Genomic DNA, 22489 nt, shown 5'->3' on the forward strand with positions numbered 1-22489 from the left:
ACTTTTTCCATATCCCACTGACAAGTTATGATTGGTACTGTGTATTTCCATAATGCCAATATGTAACTATGAGTGGAAATTTTTCAAAAATATATGGAAAATGTGTGAGTTTGAGGCCATCCTGGTTACCTAGCTAGCCAGGACTACATAGACCCTTTCTCAAAAGCAAAAGAACCTTGCATGACAGCTTAGCAAACCATGCCATTTAGCTTGAGATTTGAGTTCGGTTTCTGAAACCCACATATAATGGTTCAAATGCCCACACTCATACACTAGATAATTTTAAAATACACATTGATTCTTGTTTTAATTTAAGCATAACTTTCAAGAGTTCAAAAATCTGAAAGATTAGCTTTCAGTTTTACAGAGTAACATTGTTTAATATTGTTACCTTTGTTTTTAAATCTTAAGGCTTTTTTTATCCAAACCTTCAAACATTGAAGATTCCAAATTGCTGGCCTTCTAAAGTTTTTTTAGCAGACTTAGTTAATACTAAATTTGGGACTTCTGTTTTGCCAAAAATATACTTGGTTAATAGAACTTTGTTAAACCTTAAGTTTTTACCTTTGGAATTTGACTATTTCAAGAAGGTTGCACTAATTTCCAAAACAGGTTGCATATAATTTGAGGGGAATTGATGTTAATCAAGTGTACTACAGGAAAGCATTGGATTACAAGTTAGCATATATCTTTTTTTTCTGAAGTTAAGCTGTTGGGTAGAGTTTTTAATAACATCTTAAGGCATTGAAGAGTTGTCAGTAAAACAAAGAATTGCAAAGATCAAAGCCTCATTGGGAGGAAATGGAAAAGGAGTTCAAAGGAGTGACTAAACACTGTCTTGAGAGCATTTGCCAAACTGGGAGAATCTGAGCTGCGATTGAAAGTTTTCTGATCAAAACCTGCGTACATTGGAGGTTCAACGGCATATCTTCTTTTAGAGTTTTGTGCCAAAAAGCTACACTTCGAATGCAAGTGGTAAACCAGTAAGTCTGTATTATTTATAAACTGAAGAGGATAAAAGAAGTTTCTTTGACCTGAAGAATGGAATGGGAAAATCCTAACATGACAGACCATTAAAAATGATATAACAATGTTATATGGGTTGAGTGTTGAGAAAAAAATTCAAACCATGAGTTTAAGGAGACTAGGCCTAAATTTTGATACTGATGTTGGGTAATCATTCAAACTTTTCTGGCGGAATGCACTTTCATATGAGGCCTCTACAAACCTGAGACATGGAACATTTTGGTTGTTTAAAGCTAAGTATATAAAACTACCTGTAATAGCTTCAGACTTCCAAAGATTTCAGAAAATTGAGTTAGGTTTAACGGACTATATACCAGTGAAAGGATAAAAGGAGAATCAAAGGAATCCATTTCAGAGCTTTATCAAACTAAAAAACATTTCTTGACATTTCAGAAGTAGAAAAGAGACCAAAAACAAGCAGAATTTGAAGAATTTTCTAGAATTATAGACTTCAATCGACAGATTCCTGTTGCTTATTGAATCCCAGGAAGGATTGAGGGTGGGGGGAAACTATACATAAGAATGAAACAGACATGAGAATGAAAGCAGCAACCAAAAGCCCTCAGAAGTGAATGCAGAATGTCTGACCTGCAGATGAATGCCAGTTAGCTTTACAACTTAAAGCAACAGAGGAAGCAAGAACACAGTGGAACTGCCTCTTCAGTTTGCCAAAAGAAAACACCTGGCTGCTTAATTCAAATTACTACATGGAGTGTGTATATATATGTTTTTTTGGCATGGTTTATAAAATACTGTTAAAAATGTCCCTTTGAACATTCTTAATAGTATATCTCAAAAGTGCTTGGATTAACAGATGAGTGACATCATAACCATTTTGTATGATGCTGGGGATTCAGCCCAGGCCTTTGGACATGCTAGACTTGGAGTTTCCTGAGATCCATTCTCTGTTTTTGTTTTCTGCTTAACTCTCGCTGTTCTTATGTTACATAGATATGTCAGGAGGTATGTGTACATGTAAGTACAGGCGCCTGCAGAGTGCAGAAAAGCCTATCATAGTCCTTGGAGCTGGCGTTAGAGACTAGGTGCTGGGAACAGAACACCACTCCTCTACAAGAGCATTATATGCTCCTAACCGCTGGGCCAACCCTTTAGCCCCTTGACTTTAATTTTTCTTTTTAAAATGTTTTTGTGTCTGTATATGGCATGTGTTTGGGTGGCTGTGGTGGGCAGAGATTGTCTGATATAGGTTCATGTATGTATGTGCTGAGAATTGAACTTAAATTCTCTGCAAACAAGTTCTCTTAACCACTGAATCATCTCCCCAGTCCAACTTCTTGGCTTTTATTTTTAATAAAAGATTATAAATATTTTGTAAATATGAATTTTTAACATTTAAGTATATATGTATGTACATATAGTGCATGCATGCTGTGTCTAGAAATGAAAGTTGGAGAAGTTGATTTACTATGTGGGTTGTAGGGAACTCAGGTCTTCAGGCTTGGGAGCAAGCACCCTTACTGATTGAGCCGTCTTACTGACCCTATTTGATTTAATTCAAACATTTGATTTGTGGCATCAAGCAAGTAGCTTTTTTAGATGTTGGCTCAAATTTCATTTATTTTGAATTATTGTGTATCCCAGTCTGACCTCGAATTACTACTACCCCCTGTGTCAGGCATCCAAAGGCTGGAAATACAGGCATATGTCACTATTTCTAGTTTCAATTCCAATAGATGTTTAGAGGCTGAGCATATTCTTTCCTTTAAATAAATACCACTAGGAGCTGGACAATATCTGAGGAGTTTGTTTGTTAGCATGAGGACATGAGTTTGGATCCCCCAAACCAATCTAATGCTAGATACAGTGGCATGTACATGTCTAATCTCAGCCCTGACAAGGTGAGATGGGAGGTGGAACCAAAGAAAATTCTCAGGAGTGTGGATTAGTTAATAATCTGATTAAACAGTGAAACAAAAGGCCCCTTCTCAAGATAACAAAAATCTCAAGGAAACAAAAGACTGGCACCAGCAGTTCCTCACTGACCTCCTCACAGACACCATGACATGTGCACCTACAAATATCCATGAACATACTAACATGTATGCTAACTCTATAAATTGAACAATTTTGTACTTCTCATTTCATTATGTATAATATATATTTTATTTCTTTTGTGCATTCTTAAATGTTTTTGCGACTGTTTTAAGAACTGATTGACAGTATGTTCAATATATTAACCTTAAGAAAACTAGGCATGATGATTACACATGTAATCTTATCTACTTGGCAGGCTGGCTGGAAGAGCCTCACTTCAAGTCCTCAGGCTGGACAATTCAAGGTCAGGCTGGACAATTTAGCCTAACTGTAACAAAATAAAGACCAAGGGTTGAGGGATGTACCTCAGTTATGAGAGTGCTTGCCTAACAAGTTCAGTCTCAAGTACCACAAAAATAGAAAGCCTAAAAAGGTATTTTAAAATGTTGAAGTGCGTTCGTTCCCGACTTGTTTTATTGCAGATTTTACTGCAGTAAACAATTTTATATATGTCCTGCTATATGAATATTTTTAGATTAAATTCCCAGAAATGTGGTGCTAGAGTAAGGGGTCAGTTGTTAAGAACTTTTGGCTGCCTTTACAAAGGCCCTGAGTTTGATACCCAGCATTCACATGATGGCTCACAATCATCTCTAACCCTATTTCCAAAAGGTTTGACATCCTCTTCTGGCCTCAGGCATGTACTGTTTCAAGAGCACACTCATCCAACTAGAGAAGTGTTTCAGGCTTTTCTCAGTACAGTGGCACAAACACATTTGGGCAAAACATTTATACACAATTTTTTTTTAATTCCTAGAAATAGAAATGCTCTATCAAAGACTTTAAAAGATTTGTTAGAAATTTTTCAAGTTCTTATGGTCCTCCATTCTTGCTGTTAAAGTTTAAGATTCTAACTACTGATAATCTTTGAAAGCACCAATTTTCTTAAGTAATTTTTAGACAACGTGACACTTTTTAACTTTGGGGTAATAAAAATTTATTTCACATAATGAAATTGTCAAAATCTGGTAAATTAAAGGTCATTTCAGGGAAGTTTTTTCATTTGCATTTTCTCTTTTAATTAAAATTTTTTATTGGATATATTTACATTTCAAATGTTATTTCCCGATTCCCCTGCATACCCCGATCTCATTCCCCCTCCTGTGTATATGTGAGCGTTCCCCCACCCACCCCCACCCTGACATTCCCCTACACTGGGGCACCGAGCCTTGGCAGGACCAAGGACTTCTCTTTCCATTGATGCCCAACAAGGCCATCCTCTGCTATATATACAGCTGGAGCTGCGGGTCTGTCCATTTGTACTCTGCATTTTCTCTTATAAAGAAGATGGAGCATATTTTTGTATGTTCAGAGTCCTTTCAACTTTTTTCTCTGATAGCCAGTTTATTTGCACAAACATTGGGTAAGTCAAAGGAAACTGTCGACTTTAGTTTAATTTACTATTAAGATTTTGAGGGTTTTTTGGAGGTGGAAGATGCGGAGGATTCAGATGGTCTCATGTAATTCAAGCTGGCCTAGGACTCCTGTGTGGGCAGAGGATGCCCATAGACTCCTGCTGTTCAGTCCTCCTTCTTCCCAGGTTCTAAGTTTACTGGCATATACTGTCATGATTTGCTTAGAAGTTCAAATGCTTCTGGCAGTATTCAGATCATCAGTGTGTTATATGAATTGCCTTTGCTTGTTTTTCTGATGTCAGTTGTGGGAGTGATAAATATAGTTCAAAGGACAGTGTTTCCTTTTGTTCTAGTGTATGTATTAACAAGTATTTTTCAGCTAGATGTTTTGTACTCTGTGGTGGTGGTGGTCAAACCCCTAAAAGTCTTACATTTATTTATTTATTTTATTATTACTATTATTTGTGTGTGCACACTGACTACACATGTGGAGAGTGGAGGTCGTAGGTCAACTTTATGGAGTCAGTTCTCTCCTACCCTTAAGTTGATGCAAGAACTGAATTTGTTGTCAGGCTTGTGTGACAGGTGCTTTGCTGAGCCATCTTACAACTTATGATCATTTTATTATTACCATTTTAAGATTTTTATGTTTTTACAATTCAATTCAACACTAGACATGAGAAGGCTTCATTGTCCTTGTGAAAATAATAGTTTTTAAAGGGCATATCTCTGCTGGTTGTTTATAAAATCTATGAGAGTCAGTTGCTCCAGAGCCACCAGTACTTCTGTTGGGTCTGTCCTCCTTCCTGAGACTTTATTTAAAAGTTTTAACTTCCCTTTTGGGGGCTGGGGTAGAGGATGCTGGCCAGAGCCTAATTATGTTTTCCTCACTACTTTGGGCTTTCTTCTCTTTGGGGAAGCTTCTTTCCTCTTGTCATGTGGCTCTTTATCAGCCATGCCTCTGACCTCCATGCTTAACTTAAATGGCATGAACTTTTCTCCTTTTTTCTCTTTCACAATTGCCAAGGTTTACAGTTTGTTTGCCTTGTGTTTTTAAATCTGGAATGAAATTGTTTTTGATTTCCTCTCCCCCTCAAAAGAAAAAAAAAAAAGGTTTGTGAGACTTTGACTTATTTCTTGTGAGATTTGGGTCATTTTATGGAAATTGATCAACATTAAAATCATGATGAAATCTTTCAGTAATCTTTTGAAATAACTATTATATACAAAAATTATACTCTGCTTACTAACATTAAACATTTCAATTCTGGTTTTTCTGTAGAATCTATTTTTCCAAAAATATGACCCACCTCATCCAGTGAAAATCTTACCTGTACAGTATTTGTCTCTAGATTTTATACTTCATGTACATTTTATGGTAGGACGGTGAGGAAAGACCTTTTTTGTTATGTGTGCATTAATGTTTTTCCTGCTTGTACGTCTATGTGAGGGTGTCAAATCACTCGGAACTGGAAACAATCGTGAGCTGCCATGTGAGTGTTGGGAATAGAATTCTGTCCTCTGGAAGAATAGCCACTGCTCTAACCACTGAGCCATCTCTCCAGCCCTGTGGTCTATACTTTTAATCCTGTTAGGTGGCCACATGTTGGTAAGTTCAGACCCTGTCTCAAATCAAAACAAGATAGTGTATTTTATAAGTAATTTTGACCATAATGCATAAATATGGGTGTTGATTCAGTACTGTCATACACTGTTGTGTGTGCTCCAAGAAAACTGAAGGAATCTTAAAGAGGTTTATTTGTGGGTGTGAATGCAGGTCAAAAGATGACTTTCAAGAGTTCTTTCCATCCACTGTGTTGTTCCTGCTGCAGTGCTACACACTTCAGGCTAGCTGGTCTACTACCTTCAGGGGGATTCTCTTGTCTACCTCCCTATCACCGTTCTAGTGCTGGAATTACAAATGTGAGTTCTAGGTTTAAACTTGTACTGCTAGGCTCTCATGGTCAAGGCTTTTAACTGCTGAGTCATTTCCCTGCCACTCATAGTATTTTGAGAATTACATTGAACTGTGTGTGTGCATGTTTAATCCTAGCACTCAGGAAGCAGCTAGATCTCTGTGAGTTCAAGACCAGCCAGACCTACAAATAAGACCCAGAATCAAAAGGAAAACTATCTTGAATAATTTTTTCCTGATAACTGAGCAGAATAATCCTTGGATGAATCAGTGGAAAGACATGATCATCACAGTCTTTCATTCACACTTATTACTAAAACTTAGGACATGGATAAATAACTATAGAATCAAGAGTCTAATTTTAAAAGGCAAACATAAGACTAGAGTTTCAGGGATCATTTCTATAGTTCATTAAAAAAGCAAACATAATGAATGGTACCAAGTAAAAGGAAGATGAGAGGAAAAGCTGAACCTGTTCTGTTTGTTAAAAGGAAACTGTGTTTGTATCTATCTGTCTATTGCTTTCCCTTCTTAAGCAGATTTGTAGTCTGTCCCAGACTGTATTAAATAAAATTCATCATCCAGGTTTGAGCCACTGCTAGCTACCTTTTACCTTTAACTTAATCACTCTAACCTCGAGGTCTATAAAATCTTAAAACTTTAAAAAATATTATTCATAATAGGTTGGAGGGATGGCTAAGTGGTTAAGAGCACTTGTTACTCTTGCAGAGGACTATGGGTCATTTCCCAGCACCGATGGTGGCTCACAACCATCCATATCCCCAGTTCCAGGGCATCCAGAAATTCACACATATATGTATGCAGGCAAAATATTCATATACATAAAATAAATCTTTAAATTAAAATTTTTTATCTCCATATGTACATGTATGTATTTATGTACGCAGAGACCAGAAGATGATAGATTCACCAGAGCTGGTATTAAATGGAGTTTTGAGCCACCTAACCTGGGTGCTGGGATTTAAACTCGGGTCCTGGAAGAACAGCAAATGCTCTTAAATGCTTAATCAGTCTCTGTATCCCACTTAATGCTCTTTTGGCAGCTTGTATTTTTCCCATAACAGAGTATTTTTCTAGTGCTAGGAACTGAACACAGGGCCTCACATGCTGGGGAAGTGCAGTATTACAGTTAAGCCCTAGACATGGTAGCATACTGTTGTACATTTCAAAATTCACTTGTAATGTTCATATAGCCATATGTTTTAGGTAAATGCTAATTATTAACCAGTTTTATATACTTATTACTTCCAATGTTTTGCTTTTTTAGAAACATCTGGATGTGGTAGTACATGCCTTTACTCAGCACTCAGGAAATAGAGGCCAACCTGGCCTACATTAGAGTTTCAGGCCAGGCAGTGGTGGTGCACACCTTCAATCCCAGTACTCAGGAGGCAGAGGCAGACGGATCTCTGTGAGTTTCAGGCCAGCCCAGTCTACAGATCAAGTTACAGAACAGCCAGGACTCCAGAGAAGGCCTATCTCAAAAAACAAAACAAAACAAACAAACAAACAAAAACCCAGGCAGAACTACATAGTGAGACCCTGGGAAGAGGGAGATTGAAGGAGAAGATCTTTCAAATTGAGCCATATTTACTATTTTTAAAAGCTACTTTAGAATATTTTTTAAAGTAGCTAATAAGTATTTGGGATATAACAAATGGGACAGAATGTATAACTTTAGTTGGAAGATTATTATATTATTTGATGAACATTTAAAGGTATTTGTAATTTAGTTATTCCTATAATAAAATCAGAAACCATGTAATATAGGATTGAGAGAATGTGTGAATCATAACCCAACTGGTTGTTTAATTAAGAGTATTCAAGTACCAGTATTGATTTTTAAAAAATGGAATATTTTAGAGTATGGATATACTGTTAAGTTTTTGAATAAGTGAAAGGTTTATTCCATAGCTGTAGGTCTTTGGTGATAGCTAAGTTCTTGAGGAGTGGGAAAGTTGCTTTTAAAAACAGGAATGTAAAGTCTGGAGACACCTCTGCTTGGTTATTCTTGATAATGCTTGCACAAGTCATAAAACATAGCAAGTGTGTAATCCTAGCACTGGGGAGTCAGAGGCAAGATAATTTTGTGCTCAAGGCCAGCCTATGATACCAATTAGTAAGACACTGTTTCTAAAAAGTAAATGCTGAAGGTTGATTATGCTTTGAAGGGTAATAATTGGACTGATGATGACAAACTGCTTTGTTTTGTTAGCGTAAATGAAGCTGAACGCAAGTGTTCAGTGATGGGTATTGCCAATGCTCTCTAAGTTAGGACAAAATTAGGTTTAGGCCCAAGCTTTGAGTTTCACGGTCTTGGGTAAAATCAGGATACTTGGCAGTTATTTGACCTTGTTATCCTGGGTAAAAATCTGAGCATTTAAAAGTGGGTTAATGGTGGGGATGTTTCTATACAAAGAAAAATGCCCATGATAGTTGAAGAGAACTGTTGGAAACTAGTTTGACCAAAACCAACCTGACTCTTAACTACTGTAAAATTTGTCTGGAAATAAAATAGTCTAAAAATATAAATATATAAATAAATATAAAAAGAACTTTTCTCAACCTTCCCAGGATGCAGTTTGGTTTACAGTTCTGTTATATTCATTTTGTGCTGCTGTCTCTTGCACTCTCATGCATAGACATCAAATGTGTGTAGTACTTAGTGTGTTCTTTAATTTTTAAACAGCCTCTTGAGTGCTTTGACATATAAGTTTTCCACTTAAAATTATATGGGTATATTTTCATTCTTCATGGGGTTTTTGTTTTGCTATTTTGTGAGTGCTATCATGTTTCCCAGGCTGGTCTCAGTCTTCTAAGCTCAAGTGAGCCTCTTGCTTCACTCTCTCAGGTAACTGAGATTGCAAGTATGTATCAGCATGTCTGGGCAGTCTTCATTTTCAGTGTACTGTTTGTTTGTTTGTTTGAGACAGTGTTTTATGTACAGCTTAGGCTGGCTTCAAACTTGTTCTGTAGCCAAAAGTGACCCTGAACTTCTGATCTTCCTGCCTTTACTTCTCCAGATTCTGTGAGAACATGTGTATTCCACCACAGCAAGGGTTTTAATTCACTACAGTAGAGCAAAAGGTTGGACAAAGAACTGAGCAGTGCCTGCAGCCTTACTTGTGTGGTGCTAGAAGTCAGCCTAAGAACTTAGTGGAGCCTAGGCAGGCACTCTACAGACCGATGCACACACCACCCTTCCATTATCCACTGTAAATGTACTTACTTGGGTTGTTGTTTTCATTAATTTTATGTGTATGAGTGTTTTGCCTACATGAGTTGTGTGCCTGATACCTGTGGAACCCAGAAGAGGACATCCGATGCCCATGGACTGCAATTATAGACAGTTGTGAGCTGTCATGTGGGCATTAAGGGTCAAAACTAGGTCTTCTGCAAGAACAGGTACATTTAACCTCTGAGACATCTCTTCAGCGCCTATATTTGTTTTAAAATCTCTGAGGTAGAGTTTTGAGGCAGGAGGGTCATTAATTGAGGATATATAGTGAAAACCTGTGTCAAAAAAGCAAAACAGAAAAACCCCAGTCTTGGACAAATCTAAACATCCCTGTACCTTGTTTCTTCCTTAAACTGAATTGTTTTCCTTTTTTTTCTTTCCCTAATTTTTTTAGGAAAAATTTTTGAATTTTTTTATTTTAGGAATATTTGAAGAATGTGTGTGTGTGTGTGTGTGTGTGTGTGTGTGTGTGTGTGTGTGTGTGTTTCTATGTGAGCACTTGTGCCACAGCATGCATGAGGAAATTGAGGACAGTTTTCTGGAGTCGGCTCTCTCCCTCTACCATGTCCTAGGTATTGAACTTAAGTGGGCCAGTTTACCAGCCACAGACTTGATTGTTCTTCTAACAGTAAGTTAATGCACATAAACTTGTTGAGTGTCTGATAAATGCTACAGGTGTTACCAGGATTTTGTTGCTGACTTTTTTTTAGGTCCTACGAAGTTGAATTACTTTAACTTTCAAATTGTAGTAAGTAATGACCTTGTTGCTAAATCCCCTTATCTTTTGGGTACTTTCCTTCAAAAGGGTGTTGCATTGCCCGCCATCCACTAATCTTTTTGTTTTATATTCTGACTACTTTGATGTTACTTCTCTCCTCGTTCTCTTCTTATCCTGTATTCTCTTTATAGATCTTTCTTTTCTCTGACTGAGAACAGAGGATTTAGAAAGAGTCCTGGGGAGGCTAGATAGCACAAGCACTAGGCCCAGCAGTTGAGAGGTTGAAACAGTCAGAACTCTTGAGTTCAAGGCCATCCTGGTCTACGTAGTGAGTTTAAAGACAGCCATGGCTACAAAGAGAGACTCTGCCACCCCCACCTCCCCAAACCCAAAAACAACAACAACAACAACAAAAAAGGTTTTTCAAACTTATTTTTCTTCATGCCTTTATTAAGTTAATATTGTCTTATTTGAAAACAGCCTATTTGCTGGCATGCATTTCTACCCCAGTTATATTTCATAATCTAATACAGAATACACTTTACTGTTCAACAGCTCTCAACAGTTTTCTTGTTTGTTGGAAAACAAACTTTTTTCTGTTTTTCTCTATTACTGAGCCAGGCCAGTGTTCCCTGATGTATAAATAATAGCTATTCTTGTAACTAGTACTCATGGCACCAGAAATTATACAGTGTTCTTTCTGATCTGTAAACCCCACCACCACTTTTGTGATTACATCCTCATCACCTGCCAGGAAAATCACAATGACATCCAGGTTTGTGTCTCAATTTTAACTCTGCTTGACTTTTTTCCCCTCTGTGTTAGATCTGCACTACAATTACATAGATGTTTCACTCTTCTACAGAAAACCTGAGACTCCATCTGTGCTTTGAAACATTTACTTGTTATAAACTTTTTGACTTAAGTTTGTTTCTGTATTCTTAATATTGGTTTTATGTTTCTAATTAAGTTATAAGATCTTTAATAGATTTTCGTTACAGTATTCCCATATCCACTTGGTAAGTCACAAGAACACATGATGAACACTTTCTTGGGAGAATCAAGTCTAGAATCTTGCACATGAAAAACATGCAGTTCCACTTGAACAGCAGCTCTTAACCCTCACAGACATTTTAATTGACTTAGGAAAGTAAAGGGTTAAGTAGTACTTGGTGATTTATACAAATTACTGAGTAAATTTAGTATAGGCATAATTTTATAAAAAAGAATAGTTTAACTACACTTAATTATAATTTATAAGGCTCTACAGTATCTGGTTATAATTTTAGTTAATACAATTACAGTGAATTGCTTAAAGTATATAAGGCATTGACCAATGTGGCCAACCTATTAAATGTTGTTGCTGTGTACACTGCTATATTATGCACTTTGTTTTTATTTATGAGTACACCGTTGCTATCTTCAGATGCACCAGAAGAGGGCATCAGATCCCATTACAGATGGTGGTGAGCGCCATATGGTTGCTGGGAATTGAACTCAGGACCTCTGGAAGAGCAGTCAGTGCTCTTAACCACTTAGCCATCTCTCCAGCCCATTTTATGCACTTTCATCTATAAGCTTTATCTTTTTATTTTTTATAGTGTGTACACTCTACCACTGAGCCATACCATATCCTTAGCACCATTTATAGCTATAATTAGTAGGAAAATTACAGCTTTCCTAAGTAATAAATGCTATTACAGGAAAAATTAAGAAATACAGATTGTCAAAACTCACAAATTGTCTTTTTTCTTCAGTTGTTAAATTGTGTTCACCACAATCAAAGTATAACTCCATGAATTAAGGCCCAATTTTGTCCACCAGTTCTTGGAAAAGATGATGGAGCAGGAACAGCCTGCCACATGATGTTTATGTAATTGCCTACTGAATACAATGTAGTTTATTTGCAGACACTCCTCTTGACAGCTTCACTGTAAAACTTGAGAGGGGCACAAAGGAAAACTGTCCCAGCCACTTAAATGACTTGAAAACTTATTTGTACATACTTATTTTGAGTAGGTTTTGAAAATACATTCTCTTTATATAGCTTTGGCTGTCTTGGAACTTACTTTGTAGACCAGACTGTAAATGTGATCCTTACTCTCTCTGCCTCCTGAGTGCTGAGATTACAGGTGTGTACCACTATGCCTGGCCCATCTGTAGTCATTTTCTTGCAAATTCCTTTTTGGTTTTTTTAAGATTTATTTAATGTATGTGTGTCTATGAGTGCTCTGTCTGTATGTACACCTGTTTCACAGAAAAGGACATCAGATTCCAGGACAGATAATTATGAGCCATCATGTAGTTGCTGGGAATTGAACTCTACCTCTTGTGCCATCTCTCCAGCCTTTGCACATTCCTTAAAACTGCTTATATTGTGTAATTGTCAGAGAAAATTTTCAAAATAAGGATTTATATTTAAGAATTTATTTGTTTGAGTTTCATGATTAGTTAGAATTTTATTATTTGTTTTAGAGACAGGGTTTCTCTGTGTAACCCTGGCTGTACTGAAACTTACTTTGTAGACCAGCCTGGCTTTGAGCTAAGAGATTGATTGCCTGCTTATTCCTCCCCAGTCCTAGGATTAAACAATTTTTCATAATTGGAATTAGACATTTTCACACCTTAAACTCACATTAGTTTGACTCATAAAGTGTATCGATTGCACTTCAGAGTGGAAAAGCTTTTGAGAGCAGGTTAGAAGTATAGATTGCAGTTTTTTCACTCAGCGCTTTAAACAACTACCGTAAGAGTTCCTGTTTGCTCAGCACTGTCCAGGAGCATGTTCTGACTTGTTCCAGATAGTGAGTTGCAAAACCCCAACAAAATATATAGACTGAGGACTGAGAATATTTTGCCTAGTCTCTCTCTCTCTCTCTCTCTCTCTCTCTGTGTGTGTGTGTGTGTGTGTGTGTGTGAGAGAGAGAGAGAGAGAGAGAGAGACTTGCTGTGTAGCCACTTAAACTTTGTGATCTAATTATGTATGTATGTATGTGTGGTTTGTTTTACATGAATGCAAGTTCCTATAGAGGCCAGAGGTGTTGGATCACTATCTATAAGGATAAATTAAGTTTTGTAAAGATGGATGTGGAGTAGAATAATAAGATTAATAAATGTGACTGAGAATTTTATTTTATTTTTTCTTAGACAAGGTCTCACTGTGTGTCTCTCTGGCTGGACTAGAACTTGCTATGTAGATATTCCTTTGACTTCTCTTCCTCCCCAGCAAACCCCCTGATGCTGGGATCACAGTAGTATGCTATCTTGTTTGAGTCTAAGAATATTTATAAATGTGATATTGTAGGTAGGGTATATCTCACTACAAATTTATACATTTTTCATTATTGGTGGGATTTTTTTCAGCACCTGGACCTTCTGGATAGTTTATTTATTTTTTATTTTTTAATTTCTTATTGGATATTCTCTGTATTTACATTTCAAATGTTATCCCCTTTTCTCCTATCCCCCCAGCACTCCCCTTCCACTTGCTTCCATGAAGGTCCTCCTCCTAACCACCCTCTCCACCTCAGTGCCTTGGCATTTCCCTACTCTGGGAAAATGCACTTCACTGGACCAAAGGCCTCTTCTGCCATTGATGCTAGACACTGCTGTCCTCTGCTACATATGCAACTGGAGCCATGGGTCTCTCCATGTGTGCTTATTGGCTGGTTTCCAGATGGCTTATAATTTCAGTCCTTGGAATAGCCTTTTGAAGTGGATATTACCATTTCCTACAGTGTAAATGGCAAAGCTGATGCTAGCAGTGATTAAATAGCTGATACTTCATGATCACATTATTTCCATTTTATTACAATGCAGATTTTGTTTTCAAAGCAAATTGAAAATAATTGCTCAATTATTTATGAAGAATATTTTTCAGGAGCTGGAAAAATAAGATAGCTTAGCAGTAAGCAGTTAAGTGTTTTCCAGAGGCTTTGTTGTGTTCTCAGCATTCACATGGTAGCTTGCAGCCACATATAACTCCAGCTCCAGGGGATTTGACACTTTCTTCCAGCCTCTAAGGGCACTGCATGCACAAGGTACATAGATATACATGCCACCAAAATACCTCTACACATAAAATTTTCCTTAAAAATTTTTCAATAACGAAATTATAATGGGAATTTGGCACAGTTAGTAGTAAAGTGCTTGCTTTGCAAGCATAATAAGAATCTGAGTTTAAAAGAAGAAAAATGGCTCAGGGTTAAGAGCATATATTGGTTCTTGGTTTGAGTCCAGCACCCCCATCAGGCAGCTCATAACTGGAGTTTCAGTTTTAGGGAACCACCACCTCTCTGAATTCCTTGGTCACATAGACAGACACACACATTCACATTAAAATACATGCATCTGAGTTTAAATCCCCAGAGGCCACATAAAAATTGAGTACATCGTATCTGGCATCTTAGGTAGAGACAGGTGATAAGGAGCTCATTGACAGCTAGCCTAGCCTAGTCAGCAAACTTCAGGAACAGTGTGAGACCCTGCTTGAAAAACAGGACAGAGGGTCAGTGAAACTGTTTAACAGGTAAGAGTGCTCATAAAGCATGATGGTGTAAGTTTGATCCTTAGGACGCACATGGTGAAAGGAGAGGACAGACTCCCACAAGTCTGACCTCCAGGTGTGCTCTTTGGCACATGTACATGCATACATACACACATACCATGCATGCTCTTATACATAAAGAAATATTGAGATTATATCTGTTACAGTATTTTTATCAAGGTTGGCTTACTAGAGGAATTCTCAATATTCGGTTGTTGAATTAATGATTAACAATCAGTGACCTTGTACTGAGTGCCAGAAAATTAACTTTACATTAGCTAAAAGTATCTTTTTCTGCTGTATTTGTTATGCTAATGCCAATTAAATAATCAGCCTGGTGATGATACAGACCTTTAATCTTAGCACTCAGGAGGCAGAGGCAGGTTGATCTCTGAGTTCTAGAGAACTCAGCCAGGTCTACAAATGGAGGGCCGGGATAGCCAGGGTTACACAGAGAAACCTTGTTTCAGGAGGAAAAAAAAGAAGAAAGGAAAAACCAAAGAATTTAGGAGGCTGAACCAATTTCTGTAGGAGAAACAATAAATTATGTACAAACCTTTTGAGAAAGTGGATGCTTTATCACTGTGACAGTTCTGAGAACTCTTTTAACAGCCTTTTATCCAGTCCATGTTTTTTTCATGATCATAAAAAAATCAAATTATTTATGACTATTGTTTTATAAAGATGAATTGTGTTACACACATTGCTAATGCATACTCATTTATGATGATCTTGTAGAAATCCCCCTTAAGTAGCTAGCTCATTTTACATAAGTTCATAATAATCCATGATGTGGGGCATCGTAATTGATTATACTGTTTACACTGTAGCATTTACTTTAGGTTATTTATGTTGGCAATAAATAACCTACAAATACTTTATATAACCTGCTGCTTTTGTTTCTTTGGGATGGATCCCAGGAATGAATTGTTGAGTTTCTTTTCTTTAAACTGAGATAGGGTTTCATGTGTCCCAAGTTGGGTTTAAACTTGCTATGTAGCCAAGGATAGCCTTAAATTTCTGATCCTCCTGCCTACAGTTCCCAAATGTTGAGATGACAAGCATGAGCCATATCTGATGTATGTGGTGCTGGGTATAAGACCCAGGGCTTCGTACCATAGGCAGACATTCTACCAACTGACTGTGTCTTTTTACTGTTTTTCTTTTAATGGCTGTTACCAGTGGCTTTCCTTAAAAAGTATATCATGCTTTGTCCACTAGTGTATAACCTTTGCTTGTCTTTGATAGAATTAATAATCCTTTTTTTTTTTTATTTCTGTTTTTTGTTTGTTTATTTTGTTTTGTTTTTGAGACAAGGTCTGTCTACGTAGTCCTGACTCTCACTTTGTAGCTCAGACTGATCTCAAGCTCAAATAGATACTTCTGTCTCTGCCTCCTGGGTGCTAGAATTAAAGGTATGCACCACCAATCCCCTGCTTAATGCTCTTTAAAGTTTTACCATTCTGGTGAGTGTAGATTGATACATAAGATCTTAGTTTGTCTTTCTCACTTTGGAAATTTGTACATATTGCCACATGTTTTTTCAACTTTGCTTCTGCTGAGAGTTGTATGTTCATATCCTTGGGTAGTTTCAACAATGAGTAATTTTGTTTTTCTGACCAATTGTAAGAACTGTAAATAATTTCATCTTCATGTAAGAAGCTGGTGAATTAAACTTAGCATCTTTTACACTTCAACTGCACTGTCAGATGATTAGAGATGTCTCAGAAGGGTTTGCATAGACTAAAGGAAGAGACCAAGAAGCTGACCCGCACTGAGACTGTGAGCCTGTTCATGGCTGTTCTGTCCTTCCCCAGAGAGAAGTTATTATTAGCTCGTATTCCTCCTCCTCCTATTTCTTTATTTCTGTCTAATGTCTGTGTGCTTTACCTTTGTGTGTGTGGATACAGAGCCTATGGAAACCAGAAGATGTCCTTTGGAACTAGGGTTGTGAGCTGCCATGTAGATGCTGGGACAAGTACTCTGCAAGAGAAGAGTACTTAACTGCAGCCCATGCTAGCTTTTAAGAAACAATAACCTGAACCAATATGCAGGCTGAGTCCTTCCTACCACAGCATGTGTTCCTGGTTGCTTGGTAGAGGACTAGCAACAGCCTGCTTGCTGTCTGCAACTAGTCCTCACCTGTCAGAGAGGAGTCAGCCTATGCCAGCACAGCTCCATGAGTCACAGAACAATGAAACTGTAGCAACCAGAAGAATATAAACTAAAATTAACACAACAGGCTCCCAACAAAACCGCTACTGTAGAAGAACAGTTGGAAAGTACATTATTGATTGATATACACCTGGTGCCAGAAACCATTTGTGAACCAAATACAATGCAGTAGATCAAAGGAAGTAGATCATATAAAGACAAATTGCTTGGAAATCTATCAGACAATTTTTGAATAAAAATGTAAAACTAACATTCTGAGATTATAGTCAGAAAACCTTAAATGTAAAAAGAAAAAAAGAATACTGAAAGAACATAAGTTAAAAAGAAAATGTATTATTGTTTTGTTTGTAGTGCTTTTGGTTTCAAGACAGAATTTCTCTGTGTAGTCCTGGCTGGCCTGGAACTGGTTCTGTAGAATAGGCTGGCCTAGACCTCAGAGATCCACCTACCTTTACCTCCTGACTGCTGGGATTAAAGATGTGTGCCACCATGCTCAGCCTAAAAAGAAAAACAAAAATTTTTTAGAGTGAAAAAGACGCGAATTTACAGATTCACAAACACTTTTGTTTGGATTTAACACCCACTCTATGAGATGTACCCATTACTAGGCAAAGAACCTGAGCCTAGATGGGTCATAGGCCTAAGTGGGGGACTTACTACAATGATTCTACTGACAGTACACTGCACTAAAACAACTCCTAATAACATACTGCTATTCACATAGAGCAGGGCATCACTTGGCCTTCATCAGAGATGCTTCCTTTTACAGTAGATGAGGTTAACACAGAGACCCATAACTGGATAGTGTGCAGAAAGTGAAAATTTTTGGAATATTTAGCCCTGAATGAGATGTCTTTATTGTATCTCTACCTTCAAAGCTCAGGGATCGAAGTGGAAGGGCAGAAAGGTTGTAAGAGCCAGAGGTATGGATGATTATAAGGGAACATCACTTTCTGGACACAACAGGGGAAACTTTTGCACATAGATCTCACAGAGACTGATAGGGTGCATAGACCTATAAAGGCACAAATCTGACCAAATCCCAACACAGGAGGGGAAGTGGGTACAGAGTCTAACTAATCCCAAACCAAAAAGCTGTTTGCAGATGGTAAGTCCTGAGAGAGTAACAATGTAGGGATATCAACCACACTCCAGGGCAGACCTCACACTTAGGAGTGGTTAGTTGGCTAACAGAAATCAGGCTCCAGAGTTTGTAGTTGGCTTTTTTTTTAAGAGAGGAAAACAATATGGAGTTGGTTGGTGGGAAGATTATGGAGGAGTCTGGGAATGGAAAAGAATGTAAGTAGCTGGGCATGGTGCCCAACTCTTTAATCCCAGCTCCCGAGGAGAGGCAAGTGGATCTCTAAGTTCAAGGCTGGTCAATCTACAGAAAGTGTTCCAGGAAAGCTGGAGCTTCATAGTAAGACCCTGTCTCAAAAAAATATATTTTAGGAGTCTCTTGGACACACTGACCTAAACCTCACAAGAGGGTTTCTCGTGTTTAGTGTTGGAGTTTATGTTAGATGGTCCAAGAGACTCCAGAAACAGACTGTTAAAGACACCATGCACTTCAGACATAGGACCCAGAGACTCCTGAGTTGTATCTAATCTGAAAACCATTTCTTCGAGGACTAGCTTTCATGGTATCAGAAGGTGCCAAAGGAAGAAGCAACCAACACACCTACCCATCTTGCCTATGAACCACAACAAAGACCAGCGTGGCACATAACCCTAAAAGTGCAATAGTGGCATGCAAAACTTGGGAGTAGCTAACAGCTCTCTAACTGAACTTTAGACCTGTTCAACAATAGGGAAATCATGCCTTGTTTTGAAAACTGAGGCACACTACACAGGGATATTGAATTCATGGATCTTGGAAGAGAACCTACAATCTCTAACTACATTCTAAAGATTTGTCCATATAACCACAGAGAAGTGCCATCCTCACTGCTTATTAAAGAAAATTCTCTTTGCAACAGAGACCAACACAGAAAACCACAATCAATCACATGCAGAGCTCACACCCAACTGGTAAATCTACAACACAACTGGGCCTTAGGCTCAAGGGTTATTGTGGAATGGGGGATGGAAAGATTGTGTCTCCTAGGAATGTCAGAAGCTGCATCCATAATGTCTGAGCAACATGACTGCCTAAACATTAGCTTAATTAGGAGGCTACCAATAGACATGCTGATGTGAATGAGAGAAAACTCAGAAGGCTTCAGCCCTACACAAAGATCTATAGGCAACTAAGGAATGCTGAGAGCAGACAAGTAGTCTTCCCCAGGGAGGAGTCACCAGTTGGTTCTCTAGTATCAAATGGTCAGCTCTGAAATTACAAGTAATATCCAACAGACTGAGCAGATTGTATTTATGTACTTAGGAATATCTATATGTATGTAACAACAGTGAAAAAGAGCCATGAATTTGAAAACATGGAAGGATATGAGGGTTTGGAGGTAAGAAAAGGAAAGGAAGAAATGATGTAATTATAATATATGTGTGTGTGTGTATATATATATATATATATATATATATTGTATAAATTTCTCAAATAATAACTTCTAAAACTTGCTAGTTTAAAGGGCATACTTAATTTCAAGCAAAATTTGTGGCAGTTATAATGTAATAAGTGATTACTTTGGAAACCAGTTCTCTCCTTTTCAATGTGGGGTCTGTGATTGAACTTCTGGATAATATGTTTATACTGGGAGCGCTGGAGAAATGGCTCAGCAGTTAAGATCACTGACTGCTCTTCCGGAGGTCCTGAGTTCAATTCTCAGCAACCACATGGTGGCTCATGACCATCTGTAATGGGATCTGATGCCCTCTTCAGGTGTGTCTGAAGACAGCTACAGTGTACTCATATATGTAAAGTATATAAATATTTTTTAAAAAATGTTTGTACTGTTATGCCTGACTTATTTGTTATTTTGAAGGAAAGATTTATAAGGCCGATTAAAAATGGTCCAAAAATTAGTCAAATATTTAGAAATAGTGTGTTGATATTCTAAACAGAGTAACATTAATCTTGTTTTCTTTGTTTCTCTTCAGATTAAAGCTAAAAATTATGACAAAGTTGAAAAGGTAAATTTTCTTAACTATGTTTTGAAGTTTAAGAGTTTTTATATGGCCAGTATGGTAAATAAATAAGGTAAAATGGTTTAAGTTACTGAATCCAGGTAGTAGTTATATATTGTAACAATATTTCACTTTTTTCAACACTTAATTTTTTTTTTTTTTTTAGCTTTTAGGAAATATAAATTAAAACTACTTTGAAATTCTAATTTGTTTTAGTCGAAATGGCTACAACCAAGAAAAAAATGTGCTAAGAGCTAGGAAAGGAAATGCTTAAACACTGCTAGTGGGGTATAGAGTAGTGCAGCCCTGTGGGAATTCGCATGGAGGTTCCTCAAAAAGTGAGTAGTGGAAGTTGGGCTGCTGTTCACCTGGTGAAGCTCTGCCTTTAAACCCAGCACTGCAGAAAAACCAGATATTGTATGCACACCTATACCTCAGCCTTTGGGAGGTGAAGACAGGAGAATGAGAAAGTCATTTTTAGTACATAGTCATATTAGGTTGAGGCCCTGCCTCAGAGATAAACAGCAGCAAAGTATGGTGGGGTATGCTTTTAATCCCAGCACTAGGAAGACAGACATGTGGACCTCTGAGTTTGAGGTTAACCTATTCTACATAGGCAGTTCCTAAACAACCAGGGACATGTAGTAAGACCCTGTCTTAAAAACAGGTAGATAGCTATTATGTGACATTTGGCTATATACTCAAAGGATTCTAACTCCTACATAGAGGTCTTTGTACATCCATGTTTATTGCTGCGTTGTTCATAACAGAAGGAGTGGACCAGCCTAGACGCCTATCAACAGATAAATTAAAGACAATACAGTACTTATGCAGAGTGGAATCATTATATTTTCAGGAAAGTGGATGAAACTAGAAACTAGATATCCTATGTTAAGCAGAGTAAACCAGAAGTGTATGGAACGTTGACTGAGAGCAGAGGGAGCGACTGAGAGACAGGGAGGCAGTAGAAGTGGGGGTGGGGAGGGGTAAAGGACAAGGTCAGTAAGAGCAAAATATGAAAATACCTCAATAAAGTTTATTTTATATGCTAACTTAAACTAAGGAAACATTTCAAAAGAAAAATAATTGTACTTATTACATATTTACTTATGACTCTGGGGAAATGAAAGAGAATGACTATTCTTGTGAGACTCATGGGCATGATTTTGATTGTCTAAACTAAAAAGAGGATTGTTATTTGCCTTTTTAAAAAAGTTAAAGAATTTTTAATTTTGTGTGTGTGTGTGTGTGCACCACATGCATGTCTGTTTCCCACAGAAGTAGACATCTGAACTGCTGGAACTGCCATATAGATGTTGGGGATCACACCAAGGTCTTCAGGCAGTGCTCTTAGCCACTTATAAGGAAACTAATTTCTGAAAAGACTGACTTTATTTTAAATGCTGTTTCGTTCACGTAAATACAAAATGTATTTGTCTGGACACTGATACTGTTTTCTTATATTTAAAGCTATTTCAAAGATGCCTTATGAAGGTTTTGCACATTGATTTATGGAAGTGTTATCTTTCCTATGTCAGAGAAACCAAGGGTAAACTGCCAAGTTACAAGTAAGTGAACTCATGGTATTAAAAATGCATGTGGAGCTGGGTATGGTGGTGCCCACCTATAATCTCAGCACTGAGGAGACAGAAGCAGGTAGACCTCTGACTTTGAGGACAGCCTAGGCTACAGATTGAGTTCCAAGACAGACAGGGCTACACAAAGAAACCCTGGGCCAGTGGCTGTGTCTGTGTATGTTGTCTCTAGACACAGTCATTTCCACATGCCTCACACCAGCTCTGTCTCTGAGCTACAGGTGGGAAAAAACTTACATATTTGAAAAGTCAGAATTCCCCAAGAAATCAGGAAAAGCAGTTTAAAGACAGACGCTGGCACTTGTCTTCCACTTAAGAATTGACTCATCCAAAGTTTTCTCTATTAAAACACTGTATTTACAATGTGACAGCATGTTTTTGACAGGCTTGTCAAACTTTTTCAAGAAGCTTTTTAATGAGTGTCTCAGTACATTCTTGTCAAGTTATTGGTACAGTGTTCCACTTAAGATGTCTAAGGCAGCTACTTGGTAATTAACTCTACACTATGATTGACACATGCCCATCTTCAGTGACTCTCTCAGTGGATGTTTTCTGATATATTTTGATAATAGTTTTAAGTTTTGATTGGCTTCTGATTTCTTTTCAAACAGGGTCTTTCTTTGTAGTTCAGAGTAGTATAAGGCATATACTGCATATCCCAGGCTGCCCTTGAATTCACTATATAACCCAGAATGCCTCTAACTCAGGGCAGTGATCTTGTCTCAGCTTCTTGGGATAACAGGTATGGGCCGTTATACCCAACT

General features: G+C 37.6%; 1 protein-coding gene across 2 annotated transcripts in view; it reads left to right on the forward strand.

The window, feature by feature from the left end:
* Positions 1 to 22489, forward strand: part of CSTF3 (cleavage stimulation factor subunit 3) — a 68182-nt gene that overhangs the window by 28390 nt on the left and 17303 nt on the right. For both annotated transcript variants that reach the window (XM_080930994.1, XM_080930995.1), the window contains exons 4-5: positions 20104 to 20136; positions 21601 to 21698. In XM_080930994.1, coding sequence (XP_080787120.1) covers positions 20104 to 20136; positions 21601 to 21698 — 131 coding nt within the window. The remainder of the gene's footprint in view (positions 1 to 20103; positions 20137 to 21600; positions 21699 to 22489) is intronic.

Source organism: Micromys minutus (genome assembly GCF_963924665.1).
Source record: "Micromys minutus genome assembly, chromosome: 17".
Lineage (NCBI taxonomy): Eukaryota > Metazoa > Chordata > Mammalia > Rodentia > Muridae > Micromys > Micromys minutus.